We start from the raw sequence: 27,927 nt of genomic DNA on the forward strand, positions 1-27,927 counted from the left end.
AAGTCTTAGCCCAAGATCAGCACTATGTGAATAAATGAATAAATAAATCAATCCATTAAAACAGAAGCTTCCCTGGACTGTTCAACCCAGGTGGAGTTCAAAGGAATAAAATAAGGTTCCAGCTTGCATTATGGAATTTTCCTCCATCATAATAAGGTGGATGACACTAAGAAACATTTAAGAGTACGTACTAGTACAACTTTTTTGACCCTTTAGAAGTAAGAACACAATAACACAATTAAATCTTTATCTGTTCACTTGAATAAGTAATCCAAAGTCATCTTCAATAAATGTGTGACCTCAGAATATCAATTTCCAAGCAAACTGATTTAATATCACAGAAATCCAAGCCATTTCAAGAAATATGAGAGCAATAGCTCTCCAACAAGGAAATAAAAATACTTCCTTGAAACTCTCTTAATTCTGTCTTTTGTATTAAAGCAACATTAGGAAAGGTAAATTACATATCTAGAACATAGCTAGGATCAGGCTCAGATTTCAGAGCTATGATTCACCACTTCACACAACACCTTCTAAGAGAGAGAGAGAGAGATAATAAATAGCACATGTTATTTACTAATTCTAGATAAAAGAGATCATTTGCCAGCTCAAATTAACTTCAAATGAACATGCTATCCCTAAATGTAGGTTACTAGAGCAGCTAATCTGACTTCTGTTATTTAAAACTTAATTCTTTTAGATCCCTCTCATAGCAGGCTACACTGAAATAGAAGTTATCCCCCCAAGAAAGGATAATTCCTCACTAGAAACTATTCTTCCTGATTATTATTCATCACTTATAAACAAACATGCTGACTTCAAAGCCACAACAGACTTGCTATCCTTGTAAGCAGTGGTGCTGTGAGGTTTCACTTAATCACAGTACTTCAGCTTGCCCATGCTAAAATGCTCTTATCTGTATTATCAAGGAAATGGAAGAAACTTTTATAATGTGTTCTCACCAATTATGCAAAAGCTCTTTTCTGCATCAAGTGAAATGCAGAAAGGACACTTGAATTTTCTTCAGCAGGTGCTCTGCTAGATTCGTTCAAGTTTGCTTGTATGTATGATAAGAATTCATAATGGACCCTCAACTCAAAATTTTGGTGAAAATGATTGCTCTGCATTAAGGAAAATTATAACCTAATAACACTGCTCTGTGATGGAATGCAAGGCGTTATTCAGAGAGCTCTGTAACCAACTCTTCTGGCATTTTCCTGGCCACTCCTTTGTGCCTGAAAGACTGTGCTGCTCTTCCCTCCAAGAAATGCATATGCATTCACTTCTGTCCCAGCCTGATCAGAGAGCTGCTGTGAGGACACATCTGCCTTGCCCCAGTTTGCTCCCATTTTCATTGGAAGCACATACAAGGTGAAATAACTTTAAATCACACTGAACATCTACTTTCAGCCTCCAAGACATTCATCTATACTATCAGAAATACTAAATGCTATGAAGTGACTTTCGTGTAGACTAAGCTCCCACAAGGAACTTCTCCAGTTCAGTATGTGTCTTTTCTATAGAGAAAACACATACAAAAATTGGAATAATTAAAACTTTTGTCAACTTCAATTAATGTTACTATTGCAGACAGCAAAGCACCTTCAGTAACATGATAAATCAGATATGTGGTACTATAAATACCTGTTTAATGCCATAGTCATAAAGAAAAAGAAATTGATTTCTTGTAATTAATTTATTCTCTGATGTTTACCTTGGCAAGACAGATGAGTTGAATTTCCTATATGGTATCTGAAGTTATTTTTAAAATTATCTCCTAAAGAATGCTGCGTGTTCTGGAAACAGCTGGTATATCCCTTTCAGTAAGGGCAACTGGATACAACTCAAAAGAAAGATAATATTCACTGACTTTGTGAAGTGTTTTGGCATTTTCCAGTAAAACACTGAACAATCATCCTTAGACACACAGAATTGCTTACAATTGAGCTAGTCAGGATATATGCTTCAAGAACCATTAAGGCTCTTTTGGGATCTTAACTTCATTTTTTTGATTTAATAAATTCAAATTTTCAACACGCACTTCATCTTTCTCATTTGTTAAGATGGCTTTTATACAACTTGATTCATTCTTGTGCTGTCCCATATCCTTACATTAACACTCTAATCACACATTAACACAAAAATGTGTAATTTAAATCACTCGAGAAACCACCTGATGTTTACAACCTGATTCCCTGGTATCCCAGTGTAGTGGTCTGTGTGTATTACCTAATTAATACTGGCTTATGTTAAAGAAGCAGGGAACAGCAGGGATAAATCCATGATTAAAATTAATTTTAAGTCCTCTATTAAGGTGCCATTCTACTTAAGAGGCAAAGAAAGACTGTTCCCTTGCTACAAACTCCAGAAGTCCTTTTTCCTCAGTTCTTGCCTATCACTATTGCAAAGTGCAAGGCAGATTATGCAACAGTGCCTTGGTCTAAATGGCACACAGATACCATAATCTCTGGAGGCAGCAATAGCTGGCCAGAGTAATTCATCAATAAAAACATACTCAGATGCAAACTGGTCTAGTGGGAGGTGTCCCTGCCCATGGCAGGAGGCTGGAATGAGATGATCTTTAAGATTCCTTCCAACCCAATCCATTCTAGGATTCTATGATTCTATGAAAGTTTGACAGTTCTGCACTTCAAGTAAGAAAAATGACAAACACTAAGAAAATTTCAACAAAATCTTATTTTAGACACATCTCAAGTTTGTGCTGAAGGCAAGGCACATTTGAGAATAAAATTATCATTTTAAATTTTTAACAAAACTGTTCACTAGAGCCACACTTGCTCCTCTATGTGGCTCCATATGATAACACAAGTATCAGAAGAGTTATATTCCCCCCATCGTGACTCAAAGTAAGCAAAGCCAATGCTCTATGCTGTTAGCATGCCCACACCTGACTACATTTAAAAGAAATTACTGTTATGAAGTTTCATAAATTATGTTTCCATGTTACCTCCAAGCAGTTATTTCTTAGAACAGTGGGATGGAAGGCACTGTGTGTTCTTGTCAAATACATAATATCTATATCTTTCAAAATTCATCACAGAATCTATCAACCAAGACTAGCTCTTGCTTTGAACATGTTGCACACTATTTCATGTGGCAGTCAGATTTTGAGAGCTTGGTTAGTTCAGAATGGACCACATTGCCTGAACCCCATTATGACAGGCTTTGGGACATCAGCAGCACTGGACACTAGGAATGTCTCAGGACGTGCTGTGGAACAGCTTAGGTACAGTGGCCCCCTACAGTGGGAATAAGTCTTGGAGCACTGGTTTCATCAGTGCAGAAAGTAAGATCCACAGGAAGTTGTCTCCTTTGCTCATTCTTAAAAAGTCCTGATGCATTTCAGCAGGACATAGCAACTGCTTTAAATGAAACTCTGGCACCATCTTGGGGTGCAGCTTCACGTGTCACACAGCAAGTGCTCAGTGAATTAACTACACTCCACAAGAACTACAGTCACACAGCTGGAGACCTGCACACTCTTGAGTAATGCACATCTGAGCAGAAAAGTAGTCAGCTACAAGCTAATTAAGGTTGGATTTATGACCAGTGGACAGGCACATAAGTAATTTCAATATTATTACTAGGAAATATACCTATTGAAAAGTCTTACATGTATCAGTCTCCGTAAGTAACCTCTAATTCCAAACTTGCTCACAGTATCCACTTTGTAAAAAGTAACACACATGAATTTCTAAACTCCTATTTATTTAATAAATTTCTGAGTCTCAAAGATGCTGCTGTCTTTTTACAGTAACAAGACAAGTAATGACAAGTTTCAATATTCAAATATAAAATAATGTACTTTCAGAATCAGGGGGTTTGAAAAAAAAAAGAATCTCCACTTGCACGTGAACAAACTGATCCGTCTTTCAGACAGGAATTACAAACAACAACAACAACAAAACCAACCATCGAGTTATTTAATGTTGACAGATCAGCTGTTTTTATTCAAAATTTGAGGCAGTCATTTCAGGATAGTATTTCTTATTTTAATCAAAGGACTTTTATATAAATATTCCGCAGTCCTAAACATTAGGGTTTTTTACATGATGTTTCATTAGAATGGATATCTCTACTTGACCAGTTAATTGCAAAACAACATTTTTTAATTTCTTCCATACTTTAGAAGGATAAAAATTAGGATAAAATCTCTACTCAAGGTCAATATTAACAAGCTTTGTAAAATTTGAGCAGTTCTTCAGAATGTCTTTAAACTGCTATTTATTCAAGTGCTTCAGAAAAAATAAACTTTAGAACTACAGTAAGAATAGCAATTGATTGCTACATTAAAGTACTTGTCTTAAAAGTCTTTCTCACCATCATTCTGCCTCCATTTCCTGGCAAGTTGCAATGTACTTAACATCTCCTCTGCTCCTGACTGCATCGTGCAGCCAAAGACTCATTCATACAAATATAGGCAATTTGAGACACCAAAATTCTTGTCACACAAAAAATACTGTCCTCAGAATGTACATACATTAACAACTTGAATTCTTACATATACCAGATGGTGTCTGTCAAAATCAGGCCTCCCCTCTCAAACACACTTAGTCCACAACAGGTTCTGCCATGGCAAAGACACAGTGAGGCAGAGCAGCTTCTCTGACTCGTCAATCTCCACCATGTAGGAACTGTTTCAGAAATAAACACCAAACCTGGGCTTCTTCAAGTCAGAGGTTTTTTTTCAGCACTGTGAAATTAAAACTAGAACCTTGGATTTCTGTCTCAGATTAGTGCTCTACAGCATTACTCTTTTTAATGTGAGAGGAAGAACTGAATTCAAGCAAAACTAAGCTACCAAATGAAGTACACCCAAAAAATGAATAGCGTGGAAATTAATACCCACAAGAAGTGATTTCAAAATATTTGTTTCAACCACTAAATGAAAGTCTGACAAAAAAGTACTAACTGCTGTCAAGCCAATTTTCATATAATCTATTTTATGACTTCCTGTCTCCATCAAGCACCCTTTTGAAGTGATCACCCAATTTTAAGGCTTTTGCTTATTGGTAGGAGGAGAAGGCAGACTGTCTGCCATTTCTTAACATGTTAGTGGTTTAAATAATTAAATGCAAAAGTCAGAATCACATTAGCCACATCTCTGTAATTTCCCATGAGAGTTAGAAAAGTTACTACTGATTCTCATTACCTTTTCATCCTCTGCACACTTTCTTTCTAAAATGATCTGGCTGCCGATCCTAAATTGAATCCTTCATGGAACTGTCACCCTGTTTTGGCTCTTTTGTGTGTGCTCGTTTGTGGGTGCCTATACACACATGTACATATATACTCTGTCTACAGACACACACAGGGTAAACACTATAATCACTTCACTTAAATACAATGTTATTTAAATATATTCAAGTTGAAATCCAGTAAGACTTTTTTCCAATTACTCCCAATACAGGGGCTCAAACTTGCTTGTTTTTCTAAGGTTGAAAGAAGAGGTTAGGCTGGAAGAGCAAGTGTTCCATATCAATGTGAGCAGACTGGCATTTCTGCATCCACCTACTTTGAAAAAGGGATCACAGAAGGTAAGCAAAACTATAAACAAGCTCCATAACTGCCCATATGGACTATTTATCAGGCTGCTTGCAAAAAGGGAACATCCTAATGAACACATCTACCTCATCTGACAACAACAAAAAAAAAAAAAAATCACAGGAAAACATTTTTCAGATTATTCAAAAAACTATTTTAAAAAATTCAAGTGGTACTGGAAAAAAAGTATTTATTTGTATCTCAACTTTTTTTATAAATACTCCTCACACACAACTGATCTACAATTTCAACTACAGCTCACAGAGTATTTTTATCTTTTTGTGGAGACGAAATCATGAACATTGTATGGAGCAGCTTGAATGCCTCAGCAGAAATAGTATTTTAACATTACCTTTCACAGTCCAAAACCTATTTATTATTCCCATCAGATCAGCACACAAACTTAAATACAAAAACCCAACAACATGAGAAATGTGTTTGAAAAATCAGGAATAGAAGATACCTTAAAAGTTACTTTAAAGTATTGCTAGCATTTAAGCAGGATCACCCTTCCCTTTAATTCTGGGGGAAAAGATAAAAAAAATCTGTATTTCTTTCATGCAATGCATGTGTTCAACTACCTCCAAAGCAATTTTTTAAAAAGAGTTTAAAGGTTCAACTCTGTGTTTGAACATACATTATAAAAATGATGACCTGCAATTTCATAAATGACAACAAATGTTCAAGCTTAATTGTCTGAGGAGGCAACAGAAGTCAAAACAGTTCTGAAATAACTCAAGACTACAGGTTGTAGATTATAAGTTAATGTTGAACACTAAAAATTTGGCAAGGTGACAGGAGTCAAAGGTGAAATTATTTTTCAACCTTTCAGATCCTATGTATTTTTATTCTTTCAAAACTGTAGTTGAATAGTTTCTTCCCTTCTCTGTTACAGATTATTAATAAATTCAGCTCCTTCCTTTTGCTCTGCAACTATATATCTCTATATAACATAAATTTAGTTCTAAGTGATGATTTTGATTTTCAGCTATGTGTGGAGATGCATCAAGAGTGTAATTTCTTAAGTTAAGAATCAATCATAAGTATTCCTGTAGTCTATGTATGAGTCGTACATTATTGCTCATAAATGAGTATACAAAGACAAACATATCCTCAAGAAAGACATTACTTCTTGCAATTATTTCTCTGTATTTATTTCATATTCAAATTAACTTCTATGGTAGTTAAGAGTGCTGACCTCAATATTCTGTAACTATGAGAGCAGAGCAAATTACCAACAAAATTGTAGTTTGCATCACTTTGTTAGGATAATAAGTAATGGGAAAATGGGAGTTCAGAAATCTCCCAGTCAGTCAATTAGCAATTCAGTAACTGAACAAATACTCAAGAAGCTTCACAGTGAACCAGAATGTGATGGTAATGCTGATGAAGGTGTGGGAACAACCACCAAATCTTCCCCACTTCTTTGACCACTCTGCCACAGCCTTGCTGGCACGAGTGCCTGTGCCACAAATCTGACCTGGAAACCTCTCTGGGTTAACATTTCCTCTGCCCCCCAACAAATCTCAGGAAACTGATTCATTTTCCCAAACCAGTTCTCCACATGACCACCCAAATGCTTGTGCAAGCACAAGCTATGACTAGGAAGGTGTGTAGAGCAATAATGCAACCAGGCTGCATAGGTGGGGTAGTTTCTTCTTACAGCAGTGACAGATCAGAGTATTTATAGTTCTGTAAACTAAAATACAATTTCTCATTTTTGCTGTCAGAAAAATCTCCCTGGAGAGCTTCCTTTGACTTGTCCTACAGATCATTCTTTCTTTTCAAGCATTGCTTTCAAGTGCCTCTCCCTCTGTCCACTTTTCTGCTCAACTACACAGTATCTGCTGCTTCTGCTATCTTCCTTCAAGCTGCTGCCCTCACCTCTCCTAACCTGCTCTAGTCAGTGCACTTCACTTCCACTCAATCATGTAATCTGGAAAGTGAACATTTGCTACTAAACATGGCTTTTTGTTTAGGGATTCTGGATTACACATGTTGCATGCACAAAGCAAGATGGCTTTCTGCCCACATATTCCAGTCCTTTCTGTTCACACACAACAGAAAGTCAGTTTAGAATTTTTAGAATTATCTTTATGCAAAGCTTTGTGGTAATTTCAACTCAAACTAGTGCATTGCAACTGTCCCTGACAAGAACAGGCAAGGGTTTACAGAAAGGAAACCATGACACTACATCGTACAGAATCTGTTGTGAAATCATTCTAACATACATGCATTTCATAATTTCCTAAATAAAAACAAAGAATTCTTGGAGAATTCTTGGCAAACTAGCACTTTAAGAAGCCACAAATTAAAATATAAGCATCACAAGCCAAATATACCTAGCACAAAGAAGGACATAAAGCCTTAAAAATCTATTAAATAGTCCAAACTTACTTCATCAGAAGCAGAACGAAGACACTGGACAGCAGCCTGTTTTTTCATTTCCTCTAGTGTTAGATCAGAGCACTTTTTCTTACTCTTTCCCCATTTCTTGTAAGCTCCCTTTTCCCAGCCCAGGAAGATGTCATTCTCCTAAAATCAAATAAAGAAACATTATTTAAAACATTAATATCTCAGTACTATAGCAGATCAGGACTACAAATAACATACTGTGCAAAATGAAACCAACCCTTTTCTATCTGCTAAAAACTACTTTTTGCCAAATTAAAGATTAGTTTGATTACATAAAACTTGCATTCACTATTCAGAAAAGTACATGCATCTTTCACAGGACATGGAGGCAACTCACACTTCACTGTAATATTTTCCAATTGCAAAGTATATCCACAAAGGTAATTTTATGGCCAACTTATGGTTGAAAGTATTACTGTAATTTACACAAAATATGTTAGTTTCACTGATCTCTGAAATAATCAGAATGAAAAGCAAGTAGTTCTGAGTTAAGATCAAACTTAAGAGAAAGTTAAACAAGCCAGAAGAAGAAAATGTAGCGTTAGATCTTCAAGCCTTCAACTCCGTGTTAAAATGAACATGATTACAGCTAGAGATAGCACTACCTGTCATAAAATAAACCTGAACTATTTCAGAAGACAATTGAAATAACTGAGAAGTGAGAGTGAGTAGGCGTGGTTGGCTTCTAATACAAGTAAGAATGATGGAGAATAATAAAATCAAAGTAGAATGCCATTGCATAATATGCAATCATCTGAAGATATGTAGCATCCCTTTTATATGGCTTTTCAGAATTTACAAAATTTATTACCAGACTTGCTAGTTCTTTACTGTCTGTTCACATACATATACATGATTTCCCATATTCATCTCATGAAATAAATATTTTGGCTATCAGTAAAATAGTCTTTAACATTTTAAAATATATGCTTGTCTAAAACAGTTTTCTTCAGAGAGATGCACAAACATCTGATGGTTTTCAGCCCACCTGTTTCAACCCTTTCAATATATCTGTTACTACTTCCAAAGAAAACCAGGCTAAGGCCTACCTTGATTTAAAAGAATTCCTAATTCTCCATGGTTTCAAAACAAAGTAAAAACAATTTGTTAGTGCCAATAATTGTCCCTGTGCAAAGAACAAGATAGGAAAAAAACGGGGGCCAAGAGAGACCAATCATTTTCAGAAGCAGCCACTGAAGGGCTGTTATTTGTCACTTTACATGAAGGAGCAGAGCAATTTGCTGGATTTACTGCTTAAAGTCTTATTTGAGCACCAAAACTGGAGAACTGCATTCAGTGCTGAAAGAACAAAAAGCCAGCAGCCACTGTTTTTTCTAGCACTTGTGCAAGGAGCTAGTGATTAACTTAAAACAAAAAATTTGAACAGACTACTGTTATTAGAAGGACTAACAAAAGAAATACTAGAAAATCAGAAAATAGGTTTAAAAGACTGTGCATATCTACAATTCATTTTTTAAAAATATTTTTTAAGTCTTTTCCAGAATTGCAGTTTATGTATTTCTTCACACAACGAGGCTGTAGAGCACTCTAACTCTTCCCAATATTCCCGTGAAAGAAAACAAACTGATGAGAACCACGTACTCCCCACCAGCTCCCAAAACCCCTCCAGATCGTTCACACAGGCACAGCTACGAACAAGTAAATACAGACCCGTTTGTGTGGGTGAAAATCCAGGTACACCAGCAAATTTGCACTGGGTTAACTTCATTTATTCTGATTTTACGTGGAAAGTTCACAAAGACAACATCTGCAGTAGGAAAACATTCCCAAAATGCTACGTATTACTGTTTTTCTCTACGCTAACAAAGGTTTGCTTTGTACTGATACATCACAGCTTTACCAACGATCTGTCAGCAGAGCACCAAGAACCTTCATGCTCACAGAAATATATAAAGCATTTCATTCAGTTCTTCACTGAATGCAGTTTGAAAAATACCTCACACTTGTCTACAAACTTTGACAGTTTTCAACATTCAAAAACTGAAAAATCTCTTTTAAGAGATACGCAATTTTTTTAAAGGGGGAAGGGAAGCTAAATGGAATTCTCTCTCAGACCCCCACCCCAGAGCTGTGGTATCATGGTCTCATCCCTCCTTCCAGAGTGAGAGAGTTGTTTGTGCACTCTGGGAACAACATGGCTTGTCTTTCAGGATGCAGCGACTGAGGACATAGCTCCAACAGAATTCTGGTTTTCTTTCTACCTCTTTATACAATACACACAAAAATTTTTTTTGGACACATGGTTTTCAGTCACACCTGGCTGCCAAGTGTAAAACTTGGGTTGGGAGTTTTTTCCTGGACAAACTTGCAAGTTTCATAGTCTCAGATTTTACAAGACTAGCAAACACCATGGACTGCAGCTATTCCATGCAAAGTTTTACAGTTTTAAATCCTCATCTAAACTACATTTATTTATCAGTATTTATCAGCACTATATATATGTATTTGATATAGCCTACATTACTGAGGATCTTGCACCTTCTGTACACAAATCAAACACCACACCTATAAAACCTTACAGAACTGTGAAGAAAAAAAAATCCTTAAGCATAATTCTTGTGTATCAGAACCATTCTGGATCAAAGACCAAGTTTTACAAAGCCAAACATTACAGTAAAATGCCTGAGAAACAAGAAAATGTAATGCACCCTAGAGAGTGAGTTTTTAGAACAGTGAGACACAGAGTGACCCTCTTTTTTTACGATGACTACATTGACAAAAACAGGAAAATTAAAAGGAAAAAAAAAAAAAAAAGACAGACAGACAGACAACCCAGTAGTTCCCAATGGTTTAAGAGAGTTAAATTAGTATCTTAATTTTTTCCCCCTCTCTTTTTCTCTCTGTCTTCAGTAGTCAGGAGCCCATCAGTAGGTTAACTCCTTAGACTGGAGAGTACCAAGTCCATAACAAACAGGAAAGAAAGCAGCTCAGCAAAACATTCTACATGCATGAAGACAGGTAAACTACTTCCTCCATGTGGAAAGAATGACCAAAGACTTCTGATCTCTTCACTTACAAGATGCCTTCATTTACCTTGTTTCCCAACAGGAGATCATAAGATAATGCTCATTTTAATGCAGGAGCTCTTCACAGGTCGCTGAACTTTTCACAAACGCAATGCCACTCTGAACTTATAGATTTTAAAAGTGTGCATACACACAGAAGAAGAACTAAAATTTTGCTTACAGAATTCAAATATTTAAACCAGACTACCATTACCTAAATTTTCAGGAGATGGCCAACCAATATTAAAGAGATATCAACAGAAAGCCAATGCCCTATAGATACTAAAAAAACCCCAACTTTATATATATAAACTGCTATTTAAACATCTACTCTTCAGAGTCCTATTATCCCCTACCTACTATGTAACTAGATAATTTCATTAGAGATTTTCAATCATGGAGACACTAAAAGTGCAAAGTTTCCTGACAAGAATAACTTAATAGCTATAAATATGGCTAAAAAAACATTGATGAAGTATCTGTATTCTTCACACTAATGGTGCCTCAAGAAATCCAGTATTCTGAGTGCTTAATTAAATTTTAAATTAAGATTGAGGCACAAATTTTAGAAAGATTTTGAAATGGTTTATTCTATTCAACTATGCAAAAGCAGCAAATCCACCACTTCCTTCTAAACTACCAAGAAATTGGAGAAGCAAAAAAAAAAAAAAAAAGGCAAATTTGATAGTGCTTCTCATTTCATTTGCTGTAAAGAGAAATATCAACTATCTGTAAGAAAACAAATGTGACACCTTGAGATGCAACTGAAATAAAAATATTATGAAGCTCGTGGTCCACATAAATGGCAACGTTAGAAAGAAACATAACCTGTTTTTAAAAAGGAAAATAAAGGAAGACTTGGGGAGCTACATGCCAGTCAGTGTCACTTCTGTGCCTGGCAAGATCATGGCACAGATGCTGCTGGAAACTGTACTAAAACACCTGGAAAATAAGGAGGTGACTGGTGACAGCCAACATGGCTTCACTGGGGACAGATCATGCCTGACAAATTTGGTGGCCTTCTATGACAGGATAACAGCTTTAGTGGGTAAGGGAAGAGTAAATGATGTCAACTACCTGGACCTGTGCAAAGCTTGTGACACTACCCTTGCCTCTGGAAAAACATGGATTTGACAGAGGGAGCACTCAGTGGATAAGGAATTGGCTGGATGGTCACACTCAGAGAGTTGTGGTCAATGGTTTAATGGCCAAGTGAAGGCCAGGAACAAGGGTTTCTCTGGGTCTGTAGTGGTACTGATGTTGTTTAACTCCTTTGCTGGAACATGGACAGTGCATCAAGAGCTCCCTCAGCCAATCTGCCAATGACACCAAACTGTGTGGTGCAGTCAGCACATGGAGGGCAGGGATGCCATCCACAGGGACCTGGACAGGCTTGAGAGGTGAGCCTGTGTGAACTTCATGAAGCTCAACAAGGCCAAGTGCACTGTACTCCACCCAAGTTGAGGCAATTCTGTTGTAGACAAGAATTATAAAAGAAAGGTCTCAACCTCAGGCCTTGCTCTGTTAAATTAATAGCTGGCTTGTCACTTTCTTTAAGGGCAGTTAAGTGGTTTTAAGTTCTTATGTGAAAATAGCCTTGGGAATGAGAGTTTGTTAACACAACAAACTATTCTTGAGTGAAAAACAACTGCACTTTGGTAAAAAATGGATTTGTCTTATATATAAGAATTAGTAAAGAAATATGTAAACAATTCAAGAATAGAGAGATTTGATGGGTAAGTAAAATATCTTTTACTAACCAACAGAGTAATTGGTAAGAAAGCTATTAACCAATTAAAGTTACACACGAGGTCTGTAAAAATTGTATAAAATAAGTTGTGTGAATAAAGAATTGGTTTTTTTCCCACATGAAGAAAATGGAGTCTTGGCTGTTTTATTACAAAACAATTCCAAACACAAAGTCAGGCTGAACAGAGAAAGGATCAAGAGGAAGCCCAAAGAAAAGGACTTAGGGCAGTTAGTTGACAAGAAGTAGAACATGAGCTGGCAATGTGCAGTCACAGCCCAGAAGGACAACTGTGTCCTGGGCTGCATCCTAAGCAGTGTGGCCAGCAGGCAAAGGGAGGGGATTCTGGCCCTCTCACTCTCATGAGCCCCCACCCATACTACTGCACACCCCAGGTCTGCTCCTAACATGAGAGGGAAGTTCTATTCTACAAATAGAAGTGCAGAAGTGAGTCCAGAGAAGGGCCCCAAGAAGGCTGGAACACCTCTGCCATGAACACAGGCTGACAGAGTTCTTTCTCTAGGTTATTCAGCCTCGAGAAGGCTCCAGGGACACCTTACAGCACCCTCCAGCACATGAAAGGCCTACAGCAGAGCTCAGGAGGGACTTCTGACAAAAGCATGGAGTGACAGCACAAGGGGGGATGTCCACGGAAGGTGGACAGGTTTAGATTAGATACCAGAAAGAAATTCTTTCCTCTGAGGGTTATAAGACACTTCCTGCCGAGAGAAGTCGTGGCTGCCCCTTCCTGGAGGTATTCAAGGCCAGGCAGGATGGGGCTCTGAGCAACCCAATCTTGTGGAAGGAATCTCTCCATGGCAGGGGTCTAGGAACTAGATGGTCTTTAAGATCCTTTCCAAACCAAACCATTCAGTGAGTCCATGACAAATTATATCCACAATGGAATATCACTGCCTCTTGGAGGATTTCACAAGTGAGAATTAGGGAAAAATTGCAACAGATCACAGGTGTACTTAACCTTTAAGATTATTACATATAAAGACCTTCAGTGATCTTACCTCAAAAAAATGCTTCCACTGAACTGAGATTCAGGAAAAACTGTCAGAGATTGCTTAAAGCCACAGCAATAGATACCTTTTCATAATGAAATTTATTATAAATACTGAGAAAGGTCTCATGGGCCAAGATCAGCTTAGATATTCCTTACAGGCTACCTCAGACTGAGACAAAGATAAAAAAATAACACACAGGTGAGACAGTTCAGATGAAAACACAAGAACATTGGCTCAAACTCAGCTAATATGCCCCAAAGGAAATGCAGACAAGGAGTACATTTCAGAGAGCAGCCTAAGTTTTCTCCATGGCAAAAACCCATTGCTAAACACAGAATAGAGAGGACTGGGAAACGTTCTTTAATGTTAGAGAGTAGCTCCAAATCCAAGTATTATCAGGGAAAGAATTAATCTTAGACTTAAACTGAAAAAACAGGGAATCATCTTGCCACTACAGTCACCTCTTTCCCAGATGTCACAACCAGAACACTGTAACCCTGTGGAGCCTGACTGTAACAGAACAGCCCATAATAATCACAACATGCACTGCTATGACCTCAGGGTGTTCGGGACTGATGGCAGGCAGGGAAGAATTCTACTTATCAAAACTAATCAATCAAAGTACAAAATCCTATAATCTGAGTTTCTGTCAATTATAAACTTTTGCTTATAATCCCACGAATTTGAAAGGGCAGTCTATGTGATGTTCACTAATTAGAAGTTACTTCTAGGCTAAAACTAAAGAGAAGAAATTTGTCACACCCACTCCAAAGAATGAGAGAACATGCAAATGCTGCATCTGTTAAAATCCTATGTTTGTTGAGCAGATTGCCTTTAAACTTTTCCCATTAAAGTAAAAGCAGAAAAGAGGAGAATTTAGCAAGGCTATAGCTAAAGCTATAAAGACATCATTTTACTTACACGTCTGACTTACACTGCAGAAAAGAAAGCTAGGAACTCAACAGAAACTGTCACTACAGAGGCAAGGTGTCTGAAAGGGGCATGTCATGACTGGAGAAGTTATTCCATAGCATTTATGGTTGCTTTCTTGGCTTTAGAGATAAAGTTGTGTGGCAAGCATCACAGACCACTGTATTCATCTGATTTCAGAGAATACAGGCAGTGCACATCTATGCTTGGAGAAATATGGCAAGTGTACCGTCCTGCAATGCTCTATACCCAAAGAACACGAAGGAAACATCTCAATTATCCCCAGAAATCCAAACAGTACAATTGTATCAGCACAGAGATGGGTGCAAAGAAATCCTGACTGTTAGGAGGACTCACCAACCCAACTCACCAACTTGAGCTTCCGTCTCTGCTTTGTATTACATAAGCCTTTGTGAGAATACATTAGTAGTCACAACTTCATAAAAAAGGAACAAGCAGCTCAACATGATCACTCACACCAGTACAAGAACAGCAGAGAGCATGGAAATAATCTCAGATAAGCACAGTCCTTGAGAATGAATGCTTTTCTTCTCAACTAACACATGAGCTGAAGCTGACTGCCCTGGAACTCGAACAGTTTGCACAAATACAAAGCCCCTGCGAGTCTACTGCTGAGCTCCAATCCCTGCCACTACAATTCCAACTCCTAAAACAGAACAGAGAATACAAACTCATAGTCCATGATACTCCAAACCTGTCCCATATCTAACAGTCACTGGACAGAGAAATATAGAACAGATCAGTTACTGCACAATTAACAAAACAAGTGCCAACTAAAAATTAATAAATAAGTTTCTCAAGCCACATGCTTTTACAGTAAAGACATTTCAGCCATCTTCCATTGCTTAAGTGAAGAGGAATCCATACCCACCTAATTTTTCTCAAAAAACTAATACTGTACACAAAAAAATGACTTCCCAAAATTTGAATTATGTAGTCGTCAGCTATAGTCCCCTCTTCCTAGAAAGGGATGGAGGGCAGGACCACAGCTAAATTTTCCTCCATGAACTTTTAAACTTAGTTATCTGAGCTTTTACAAAATGGTTTAACTTTTGTATGAATAAGCTTTATGGACATATTAATTTCAAGATAGGACCAATTAATCATATTTAGAAAATGGTACTATTTCTTCAGATTACATATTTATGTATGAGAAGAAGAAGGGGCTTATTCCCATTGGTTATAAACATACTCATTTGAGTAATCTAAGGATTTCAAATTAGTCTCATAAAAAAGGACAGCTAAAAGTCTTGGTCTCACAGTTCCCCCTCCTACCTATTCTTTTCTTCATACGCTGATCCCCACAACTTGAAAGTTACATACTTAGTTGGGGTACTGACTAAAAAACTACGGTCAAAAAATTTTAAAAATTGTTCCTACAGGACTGTTACACAGCTTAATAAGCAGTAACACAAATATAAACTAAACGAAAAATGTTTTGCATTCAAGAAATTTATTTCTACAAGTTGCTGGTGAACTTTGAAATTTACTGACACTTGTATACAGCAGCCACACAGTGTTTTCCCTACTATAGCTAAACCCACTCTGCATATTGTAATGTGTTATGAAAAAATGTGTTTGAGTGACCCAAAAGTATTTCTTAGGGATGATAAAAGAATAGGTGTCATTATACTAGAAGCAGCAGTGTTATTTTTGTCGAATAGGCATATCAGCTAGATTAACTTTTAACACATGGTTAGTGGAGTGCAGAGGACCAAATCCTCATTTCTCCTCCTCTCTTTAGGTTACACACAACACAAGACACATACAAAACCCCACATCCTCTTCCCCTCAAAATACACATGGGAAAAACTAGTATCTATTACTAGAATATAAATCCAGACATCAGGTCCCTCTACTGGGTTAATATGGGATGGCAGGAGAACAAACAGCCCACATTCCACTGGATCTGGAAACCTAGCAAGTGCATCCCAAGTTCAGCCACCGAAGTGTCCTGTGTCATTAGCAAGCCAAACATAGACTAAAGTTGGCAGTGATATCCCCATCCCAGGGCAGAAGGATAGGCCAAAATCATTTAGGGACTTAAAAACACAATGTAAAATATATCACATGTGGGCTGAGGTGTCTCTTTCGCTGCTCTCTTCTTCTCTTAATATGAAAAAGAAAACTACATTTTGGACTTTAAATTTGTAAGTGAAAATGATGAAATGATGAAAAGATCAAAGTCAGCAGAAGTGTAACTATCATTCTGAAGACTTTCTATGCCTCCATATAAAAGATTACCCGAATGGAACTACTTCACATCAGTCTACAAATAATTAGTCCTCCCCAAAAAAAGCTTCCCTGTTAAAAATTGAAAAATCAAAAGCAAAAATCTCAGTCTGGTCACAGAAGTACATAGTTTGCAGTGCAATAGCCAATAAATCCTGAGAGCTAGGAAAATATCATCTTAAAAAAATAAAAAGGATTTTTAATTTTGAGGTTCAGAAAAAAACTGTTAACTTCCAAAAATGAGTTGAAAGAAATAGATCAAAAGCAACAGAAGACAATTGATATGGAAAGTATGCGTAACAAATGCATTTCCATCTTCCTGCCGCATGACCAAAGGCTTACAAACAAAGCCTTTATCTCACAGAGTGTCTCGCTGTTAGGTTTTGGGTTTTTTTAAATAAAGACTCTATCCCTTCCAAAGGGAGAACAGTCCACAGTAACAAGTCTATAGCACTAAGCCATAAACTTGTTATATTCAAAATCAGATAAGCTTACAAATAGTATGTGAAAGATACAACATAGAACACTGATTTTAATACTGTACAAAGAAAGACCAGTGAAATAACGTTTCACACGAAGTATATTTTAAGGCAATGCCTTCTGCTTCACACAGATTATACTATCTTAACGCAGTATTTACTGTATCACAAACTGGTTTGAGAACACATGCATTTACAAATTCATTTTTAATTAGCATTTAAACAACAATCAAATCTTGAAAGCACTTAGTTGGTTAGCCACTAGGAAACGAAGAAAAAGGTATTCTGATTAAAAATCAGTCTAGTGTGAAGTCAAAAGGCTGTCTCACAATGTTCAGATCTCCACCAACAGCAATTCTGTGGATCCCCAAAAGTTAAAAACTTGACTGCAATTTCATGATTTTCTGCTTAATTTATCATTCATTCCAAAGTAGGTAAATTCAGTAATAAAATGCCAATGATGAAAGCCTGTATACTTGGCAGAAACGTTCTGCACTTTACTTATATTAAACAGTCTGTAAACCCATACAAAGTTTATGAGGTTTTCCTTAATGGACCAAAAGTGACAAAAAAGTCATCTATCTCAGCACAAAATACTAGTGACTTCCAAACATTTTGAAGAGACCATTGATAAGCCTCAAATCTTAAAAAATATCCCCAAACCAAACTGAACCAAATAAACCCCCTAACACACCTAAATAATTAGTATCTTATATAGCACATGGTTCAAGAGATTTATTTAGTAATCTTTAGGCCATGTAGGCATCTACTATATGTGTCAATCAATTTGAGAATTGTACTCTAGAAAGACTCTACACAAGCAACATCTTTGGTTGTAGGAAAAAAAGGACAAGTCTACCACTGAAATCCTTACTTGTCTTCTGGTATGACAAACCTCAACTAGCCACAAAACCCCTGAAACTATTTCTATGAACTCCATCACAGGAATCAAGGAAAATGTGTAAACCCAATTCATACTATCTTTGTATTTTCTACTCCATCTTCTGCCCACTTAAACCCTCCCACCAGCAATATCATCACTGCCAAAAAACCTGAAGGGAAACTAAAAGAAGAAAGAAAGAGTACACAGTAAGAATGAAGGACATCTTGAGAACTTTTACATCTTGAACTCTTAGACTGGCTTCCAAAAGTAGCAAGTATGGCTTGGATAAGAATTGTGCTCTAGGTGCCAACAATAACTAAGTTACCTTCAGTACTGGAGCATTTAAAAACCAAACAAACAAACAGGCATTTAAAGTGTGTATATTTAGAGAATTTTACAGTAATTCTTGATAGGTGTGTATAACATATGCATAACCATAGCAGTCCTGAAGACCCTGGTACCACAGTACAATTTACCATAAACAAGATACCTTTCTTGGAAATTCACTATTCCTTTGAAATACAGCTGGGCAAAACATACTGGCTTATACATTTTCCCAATATTTTAACAGCTATTTCAGTTTAAGCCAACGAGTCAGAATAGAAACTGCAAACATTCCAGTAAAATTTGGTCACTGTGTATTAGGATTTTACTTCCACTTGTGTTTTCTGTACTTGCAAAAATCTGCTATGAACTCTCTGGAAACTCATGATTTGCCAATCTAACAATCTGTGATACTGAGCCTGAATTCATATAACAATACCCAACACAGACCATTCTAATTGGTCAAGGCATAGAAGTAACACCAGTAACAAACCCAAACAAAACACAAACAAAAAACCCCCATACATAAAAACAGGGAAAGGAAAACCAAACAATACACTCCCCCCACACACATATCCTTATCTTCTACCCAGACATCAGCTCACTGTACAAAAACAGATATTATTGGAGAAAGCCACACAAATCTGCTTCAGAGTAACACTGGAGAAACCCACAGAAGATTGCATTAGAATCAAGACCAAAACCCACATATTAAATATTACTAACAGAGCAGAAGGGAACATCCTGCTTATTCTCAAAAATAACCCTGAAGATCTAATCAATCAAGACTCCCATAGTCAATCAAGATTCCCATATTCTTTTGAAATTCTTATTTTAACTGTAAACAGAAGTGACTGATAATGTGACAAATGATATCTTAAATAGCTGTGTATGCCTAGTAAAGTTGGCAATAGTTTTTTTTTTTTACTTATTTTTGATACTAAATCTTTTGGTACTTACCTGACAAAACCTCAGTCCAGACTTCAGAGTTCCATTTCCCTGCCACACTTGATGACATCAGAATACTATAAAGAAAGCACTGAAGGAGGCTCCCTGAAGCAACCAAAACAGTGCTAATGATTCCATCAATATTCTGAGGTGGAAAGATCTTAATGGCCACCTTAGCTTCAGTCTGTAACATTTCTAAGGAAGATGACACTATCCATAAGATTAAGACTTCCTACATTAGTCCTCAAAAAATCACGTGGTCTACTCTTCCAAGGGAAAAGGAGACTAGACAAGACTATCTAGCACCCTACTGCATCTCAAAAACCTCCAGCAACAGGGGTTCTATCACATTCCTGAGGAGGTTGTTCCAGTGAATGACTGTTCTCACTACAAGAAAAAAGAAAAAAAAAATCTCATATCAAGATGAAACTGCTCCCAGTGCAACATGTACCCATTGTCCCTTGTCTTCTCCATGTGAATAGAGTGCTTCATTCCTTTTTGTAGCTGTCCTTTAAGCTGGAGAGAAATCATTGCAATAAGCCCACTATTGAGAACAGTTCTTTCCATGGAAATTCTCTTATCTTTCTTAAGATTCAAGGTATCACATGGGAGAAAAAAAAATTCCTGAGATGCCAAGGACCAAATCTTCAATGGGAATTAATCTGGGTTAAAGAAGCTCAGCAACTCTAAGTATTTTACTCCTAAATTACTTCTCATTTAGGTATTTAATTCCTATTCTCTTCCTTGACTTCCATTTGTAAACAATGCTAGTATGTTTTTCCCTTTTGTCTTGACATTGTGCCCATCACCAAAATTGGATTGAAATTATTTATATGTAAATATATGTTTTAGAATAAAGATTTTCTTGTTCCTGAGTAACTTCACTAAACCAAAAGTAATTTAAAATGTCAGGCGATACAAAGAACCAGTAAGCAGTAAGTAAAATAAAAATAAATTTAGAATCAATAAGAAATAAAAAACAAAACAAGCACATGTGTTTAAAGATTTCCTCAGTTTTCTATGTAAGAAATTTGTACTTGCAGGCTTTATAGACTAAGCTATTTGAAAAAGGAATTAGAGAGCAGTATGTTTCATAAGAGGTGCATCTAATCATTACTGCACAATATAATCCCAAAACCACATTGATATTAGGTCTCAAAACTTGAAGCAGGGCAAATACAGTAAAGTATGTTATAAACAATATCAAATTAGAGGAGATGGAAAAAAAATCTTTCAGCTTCAAAGCCCAATGTTGTTCAGAAGACATCCTGTACATTGGTACCACAGCACCCGCTCAGCAACAGAGATTTTGGCTACCCTGTCAGCATGTGGTATTCTTCTCCCTTTGGCTCATTAGGTTCAGATAATCAACTTGGAAAAAGAACAGACACATTCCTTAAAGCTCTGTTATCAAACTCACAAAGGATCCAGTTAAAGTATCAAAATGAGAAATAAACTGAATGAGATTTTCATAATATAGTTACCCTGCTTCTTGCAAAGCCTGATAAAAAGAAAACTAATTTTGGCACTTCAGTAATTTGAAATATCATAGTAGCAACTTCAAAGTTATGACTGTGGTCTGAAATGGACTGAAAAGAAACACGTCTTCATTTTCCCCAAGGCCACTAGCCTATCTCTAAAGCTCCTCAAGTTCTCATGTGGTTTCAATTGTTTTCATTTTTAATGTCCTCATCCCACATGCTCTTTCAAACAGGTTTTGGAACCTTTTTCTGCACCCTTCTAAAATACAGCTATTAATGTCTGACCAAGATATACATGTTAAGGTACATTCTAGAAAGTGCTTACACTGGGTTTTAAAAATTATTATTATTATTAATCATGGGGCTGTTGCTGATGTCACCTACTCCTGCCAGATATACCTTTGAACAAAAAGAAACAAAAAAGCTTTTACAGATACAAGTTTTCTAGTTTACACAAAGGAACCATGAAGGCTTTTATGCACAGTAATGGTTGCTACGAGTTCAAAAACTGGCAGCATCTGACATGAATCTTTTGTGCTTCAGTTACACTTACATCTATCTCACAATAACCTGCTCTGCTCTTGCTGGATTTTTAAAAAGATAAACTAGATGATAATGGAAGTTCTGAAGCAGCTATGTAGCAATGTCTGAAGTACAACCAAAACAACAGTAATGAAAAAGGACTAATAATTAAGCTACCGAATAATAGGTATTCACTTTCCTTCCTTCCCACTGTCACCACAGCCACCTTCTAAGACAAAGTCTATGTTTAATAGCATTGTCAGCCTTTTCTGCAAACACTGTCATTTCCCCGAGTACTGAATTCATAAAAGTCCACTATTTAAAATATTTCTATATAGGTTCATGATGCAGAGAAATTACAAAAAAATAAAACCATAAAAAGGTATCAAGACTGAACAGTATGTTTTATGTACAACTCTCTTGCATGCTTTTTATCAGCATTCAGCATCAACATTCTTTTAGAAGAGACGAATAATGTATGTATAATAATGTATTTCAAATACCTGCACACCAGAAGATATTTGAGGGGTGTTTACTCTTTACTGAATACAGCACAACATGAACTCCATGGGAAGTGATGGGGGGGGGGGGTGTCTACAAACTACTGTGGAGCTGGGCAATTTGACACAGTTTACAAGAATTCCATTAGTTTACTAATGTTCCAATATTAAATTAAGCTTACAATCACAAGTAGTGGTGGTCTTCATTTAGGACACAGATATTCTAGTGTTAATAGTTCTGTTATCAATTGTAGCTATGTGAAAACATTGTTTAATGCAATTGCCCATACAGCAACCTAACTACATTAATCTCAGTTCACCCATCAAATCTGACTCCTGTGTGGTTTATACCCTCCTTCCACCCACACACTTAAAGACAACCACCCCCCCCAGCTGAGGCATACCCAGGTATAATACACAAAACATAACTGGTACAAAAACTCACTTTCACTGGACAACATCTAAAATATGTAAATACCTGTTCCTGCAGGTCGTAGTCATAGCTATCATGCAGCAGAAGACTGAGGACATACCGAGTATAAATCATGGCATCAATGCCACACTTCTCTAGCTCTTGCCCCAGCCAGGTCTGCACTGGACCCAAAGCATGTAGCAGAGACATTTCAGAAACAGATACAGGGCCTGGATAAGAGCTTGAGGAGCTTTCAGATGGCAAACCATCCACAACAACTGTACAGATAGGGCGCATGAATCTAGGTGGTAGGCATCCTTATAACGTGAAGCATTTTCTGTAGTTGATTTTCCGTCGATATCTGGAGGTGATTTTCACTCCAGTAAATAGGAGAGAGGCTTGACTTCTAGGACAATCATTTATATTTCCTGGCTGTTAGCCGACTAGAGACGAACATCACTCTTCAGGCATGACCAGTGAATAAACTAAATCCTAATAGCAAACACATATGTAGATGTGTTTTTCTACCTTAATTTCACATTGAGGCCAGATGCAAGTCCCCAGCAGGACCTATAAAGAGGAAAAAATGAAAAGTTGTGACAATATGTATCCATACATGAATAATATTAAACAGTGAAAAAAAACACCCGAAGTAGAAAGCAGTCATTTACATACTGCTTACTCCAAGCATATTGTACATCTACTCAGTGTCATTTTGAAGAGTGACAGGAATTATTACAAGTTTAAAGGTGACTTTTAGAAAAGGTACTTTTTACTGTAGGAAGAGAGACTCTTTCATCAAAGACTTCACAATTAATCTGTCAGTTGAAATGCTTGTTTGATTTAGCTTTTTGGGAAAGTTGAGATTTAATTCTTTCACTATCAGCTGAAAAAAAATCCCCAATTTCATAAAAAAAAAATCTGTTAGTTTGAATAAAGACTGCATATTTTGCAACACTAGAAGACAATATAATCCTACTGTTTTGCAGTGATACCCATTTCTAGAATAGAAGTGCTTTGTTTATAAAACACTGAATTAATGAAATGCATCCAGGAGTTTCATAAATCCTACTACTATATAGTTACTACTACCTTCCAGTTCAGGTGTTTCAGTAGTGGTGGTTTTTAGGTTGTTTTTTCTTCGTTTCAATTATTTGCCTTGTTCCAGGACAGTAAAACATTTTATCATCAAAAATCTGCCCTAATAAAAATGTAAATCCCTGAAGTAACTTAAAAATTTGGGCAGAACATAATTTATCTGTGCCAAAAATTAACATTTAACCCTCTTACACAAAGCATACACCTGTCCTACCTGAGAGCTTAAACTTTAAACCATGTCCTAAAATAGACAAACTATCCTAAGACTCATACCACCCACAATCACAAATCAATCTTGATAAGCAAGGGGCAGAAGGTGCAAGCACCACACACGTCAGCATTCTGCTCTCGAACGCAGAAAATGTCAGCCCAAAAAAGGCATTTTTGGATCGGTCTACTTATCAACCACATGCCAATCTGGCATTTGTGTAGGCCTTCTTTCTCCTCTCCAGCTTCTTAGAATGAGAAAACAAAGCTCAAATCCAAGCAGGAAATATCCCTTCACTGAAAGGAAACAAAATAGACTCAAGTGACTAAGCAAAATCTGCTGTTTTGTTTCTACCCCAGTGCAAGATAACCAACACACAACAGACATCACCTAATACAACTACCTGACCTAGATACTGGGGGCAGCACTTCATGTGGGAAGCATGTGTTTTGTGGCCAAACAAAACTGAAAGTCGATACACATCAACACAACAAAAGATGCTAGTTTTTAAGAGCTTTCTTTACACCACCACCCAGGTACAACTGTATATTCCAGATTTTTCTGAGTCAATTGCAACATCACCAAAAAGAAACCCATTATGATCAGCTGCTAACGAGGTCATAAAACCCCTTTCTTCTCCTAAAGTGACCTTACTGCTCTGATTGCAGCGTTCATTTCGAGAAAGGGGATAACACAACATTATTCAATCTTGTTAAGCAGCGTGTTTCAATTACTCAGATAAGCACAAGTAACAGTAGGTAGAAACATGCTGCAAGGCACTGGAGGTTACAGCTTCATCACACAATTAGACAACAGAAAGTATAAGAAAAGTCTAGTATTGTGACCCAAGGTCCAAATCTAAGAGCCACAGGTCCAAACTCTTAAGAAGTCCAAACTGTTGAAGAATAACATTCCAGAAAATCTGTTTAGTCTTGTTGGCTCTCCAAAGCACAGCATGTGATGAATGCTCTCCCCAAGTCAATTCCACAGTCCTTGTCAGCCCCCTCAAATCCTGTACTTCATAGATACAGGAAAACTGACGCTCTTCATTTGTCTTTTTTGAGGCATGGCACAGAACTACCTAAAGGTTCAAGGGAATGGGAGCCTCAATCCATCCCACTGCTACCAGTTTGATGCCAGAGCCAGCAAAAGATGCTCAGAGTCTGGAAAGGGATAGCAGGTCAGCAGGAGAGCACCTGAAGAGCAGCACAAAGGAACTGCTGCCTCTCCAGCCACTAAGTCAGCTCCACTGGGAGCCCAGCTAAAATTCCCCTCTGGAAACGCATGTAGCAAAGACAATTAAAAAAAAAGTTAGAGACATGCATATGCCTGCATGGCTATCATCTTACTGGCATCACAAAGACATGGTGAGATGACTCCAGTGACTGGAGTGCTGGAATGGAAGGATACAGGCTTTGTAGGAAGGACATGCACGGGAGAAAAGGAGGGGATGCTACCCTCTGTGTCAGCGATTGCCTGAAGTGCACGGGGCTCTGCCTCAGAACAGAAGAGGAGCCAACTGAAAAGTTATGGGTCAGGATGAAAGGGAGGACAGGGACAGGTCACGTTGTACTGGGGGTCTGCTACAGGCTCCCCACCCAGGAAGACTGTCTCTATAGACAGATAGGAGCAGCTCCAAGTTCACAAGCTCTGGTCTTCATGGGAGGCTTCAACCATCCCCATATCTGTTAGAGGGACAACACAGCAGAGCACAAGCAATCCAGGACAAGGAGGTGCCTAGAATGTGATGATGGTGATACCTTCCTTTCCCTTCTTCTTCAGAGAAGTCAACATGGAGAAGTGCTGCACTGAGTCTTCTTCTTACTAAAATGCTGGGGCTGCTGGGGAATGTGAAGCTCAAGGGCAGCCTGGGCTGCAGTGACCATGGAACGGTGGAGTTCAAGATCCTAAGGGCACAGCAAGCTCACTGTTGTGGACTTCAGGAGAGCAGTTTGGCCTTCTCAGGGATCTGCTTGGTAGAGGGGCCCAAGAAAACTGGTTAATATTGAAGGATCACCTCCTTCAGGCTCAGGAGTGATGCATGCCTACCAAAGGAAGCCAGGCAAAACACCAGACACCTGCATGGTTGAACAAGGAACTCCTGAACAAACACAAGCAGAAAAATGAAGCCTAGAGAAGGTGGAAGCAAGGATAGGTAGCTTGGGAGGAATACAGAGAAATTGTCCAAGCAGCCAGGAATCAGGTTAGGAAAGCTAAAGCTGTGAAAGAATTAAATCTGGCAAAGGACATCAAGCCTGATGAAGCTTCTATATAAGAAAAAGGGGCCCCTATCTCAAAGGAGACCCAGGACACAGACAAGGCTGAGGTACTTAATGATTTCTTTATCCTGGTCTTCACCAACAAGTACTCCAGACACACTGCCCCACTCACTGGAGGCAAACGTGGAGACTGGGAGAATGAAGAACTGCCCGCTGCAGCACAAGGTCAGATTTGAGACCATCTAAGGAACCTGAAGGTACATGAGTCCATGGAACCAGATGAAATGCATCCCCAGATAATGAGAGAACATAAAAGGTGCTTGGAAGAAAAATGGGGACAGACTTTTTATGAGGGTCTGTAGTGACAGGGGTTTAAACTAAGAACTGGTAGATTTAGATTGGACATTAGGAAGATATTTTTTACATTGAAGGGATGAGACTCTGAACAGCTTGTCCAGAGAAGTTGTGCAGGATCTATTCCAAGTATTCAAGGTCAGGCTGGGCAGGGCTTTGAGCAACCTCATTTAACTAATGAAAGATGTCCCCACCCACAGAAGTGAGCGTTGATGATCTTGAAAGATTCTTTTCAATTCAAACCATTCTGATTCTATAGGGCAAAGCATCTGGATACTGAGTCACTTCAATCAAAATTTGACACGTTTAGCTTCTTAGCTAAGCCTAGCAAGGACTGAGTTTATGCTTCAGCTTTCTCCTGAATGAGATGATAATGGGGCCTCTCTTTTCTGTCTTTAACACTTACTTAAGTGAGACATTTGAGAAATTCAGTTCTTGAGATCTAGGCTAACAAAATCTGTTTGACTTCAGCTGACCAGTTAAAGTGTGTCTTGCTTTTATTAGATGGGGAGAAGAGGGAAAAGACAGCGAGAGAGATACCGATTGTAAGAGGAATTATGAAATCAGACAACAAAATTTTTGTAATTTGTTTTGCACTCTAGCTTTTTTGAATATCATATTGTATTACCTCTTTAAACATTCAGTTACATTATATAAAACCTGGAAATCTAAACAAATTTATTAAATAAATATAATACTTTCAAGTACTCTGTTTCACAGATGGTCTTAAACATTTCCATTATATTTTAGAATTAACAAAATTTCATACAGAGTATTTTTCCATCCCACTACTACAGAGACTTTCCATATCAAATTAATACAAGTCACACAAAGAGCAAACATTTCTGCTGATAGATGTGAAGCTTGATTTTAGAGATAACACTTTCTGACAAATAAGTTATTAACCCTCTTAAATCTATTTCACACTGTCTCACTAAAAATAATTCTTCCTCACAAGGCCAGGGCTAATCTGAACAGAGAGAGCATGTTACAGCCTAAATAATTAGTGGAAGGCTAGTTATTTTAACTAAGTCAGAAAGAATTCTCCATTTCCAGCTATAAACTATGACAGACTATAAGACTATGCCTTATAACAAGAATTACCAAATAAAAATTTAAACATCTGTATTAATACTTTGTGAAAATTACTTATTTACAAATTAAAAAAATAAGTAGTAAAATTATTTCAAGATAATTTCTCCTCACTCCACTTCTTAGTATATTTTTTCCTTTTAAATAACCTTCAGTTTTTGCAATACTAACCAATGACCTTAACAAGGTCACACTAGATAAACTGTCAGCAGCTTAACCACTAGAGGCACAAGAGCCAATTCATGAAGCGTCTTCTAAAGGAGTGAGAACACGATATTGTATAAACACTCCGTTTTTTCAACTTAGCCTGTCTTAGAATATATTTATTTCTCAAAATTCTATTCACTGTGATAGACATTAAATACTCTTTTGATCTACAACAGACAGCAGAAGAAAATAGCTAAGCCTTAGTCTCCTGAGATCCAGCTATGGCAAAGCAACAACTTTACATAACCTAC

General features: G+C 37.4%; 1 protein-coding gene across 2 annotated transcripts in view; it reads right to left on the reverse strand.

The window, feature by feature from the left end:
• The window catches only part of KIAA0232 (KIAA0232 ortholog), a 47,403-nt gene extending 24,383 nt beyond the window's left edge, over window positions 1-23,020 (reverse strand). For both annotated transcript variants that reach the window (XM_014895322.2, XM_088163099.1), the window contains exons 1-2: window positions 22,565-23,020; window positions 7,963-8,100 (exon numbers count right to left, since the gene is read on the reverse strand). In XM_014895322.2, coding sequence (XP_014750808.2) covers window positions 7,963-8,100; window positions 22,565-22,795 — 369 coding nt within the window. In that variant the 5' untranslated portion in view covers window positions 22,796-23,020. The remainder of the gene's footprint in view (window positions 1-7,962; window positions 8,101-22,564) is intronic.
• Between the last annotated feature and the right edge of the window lie 4,907 nt (window positions 23,021-27,927).

The sequence above is a fragment of the Sturnus vulgaris genome, chromosome 4, assembly GCF_052056855.1.
Source record: "Sturnus vulgaris isolate bStuVul1 chromosome 4, bStuVul1.hap1, whole genome shotgun sequence".
NCBI classification, from domain to species: Eukaryota; Metazoa; Chordata; class Aves; order Passeriformes; family Sturnidae; genus Sturnus; species Sturnus vulgaris.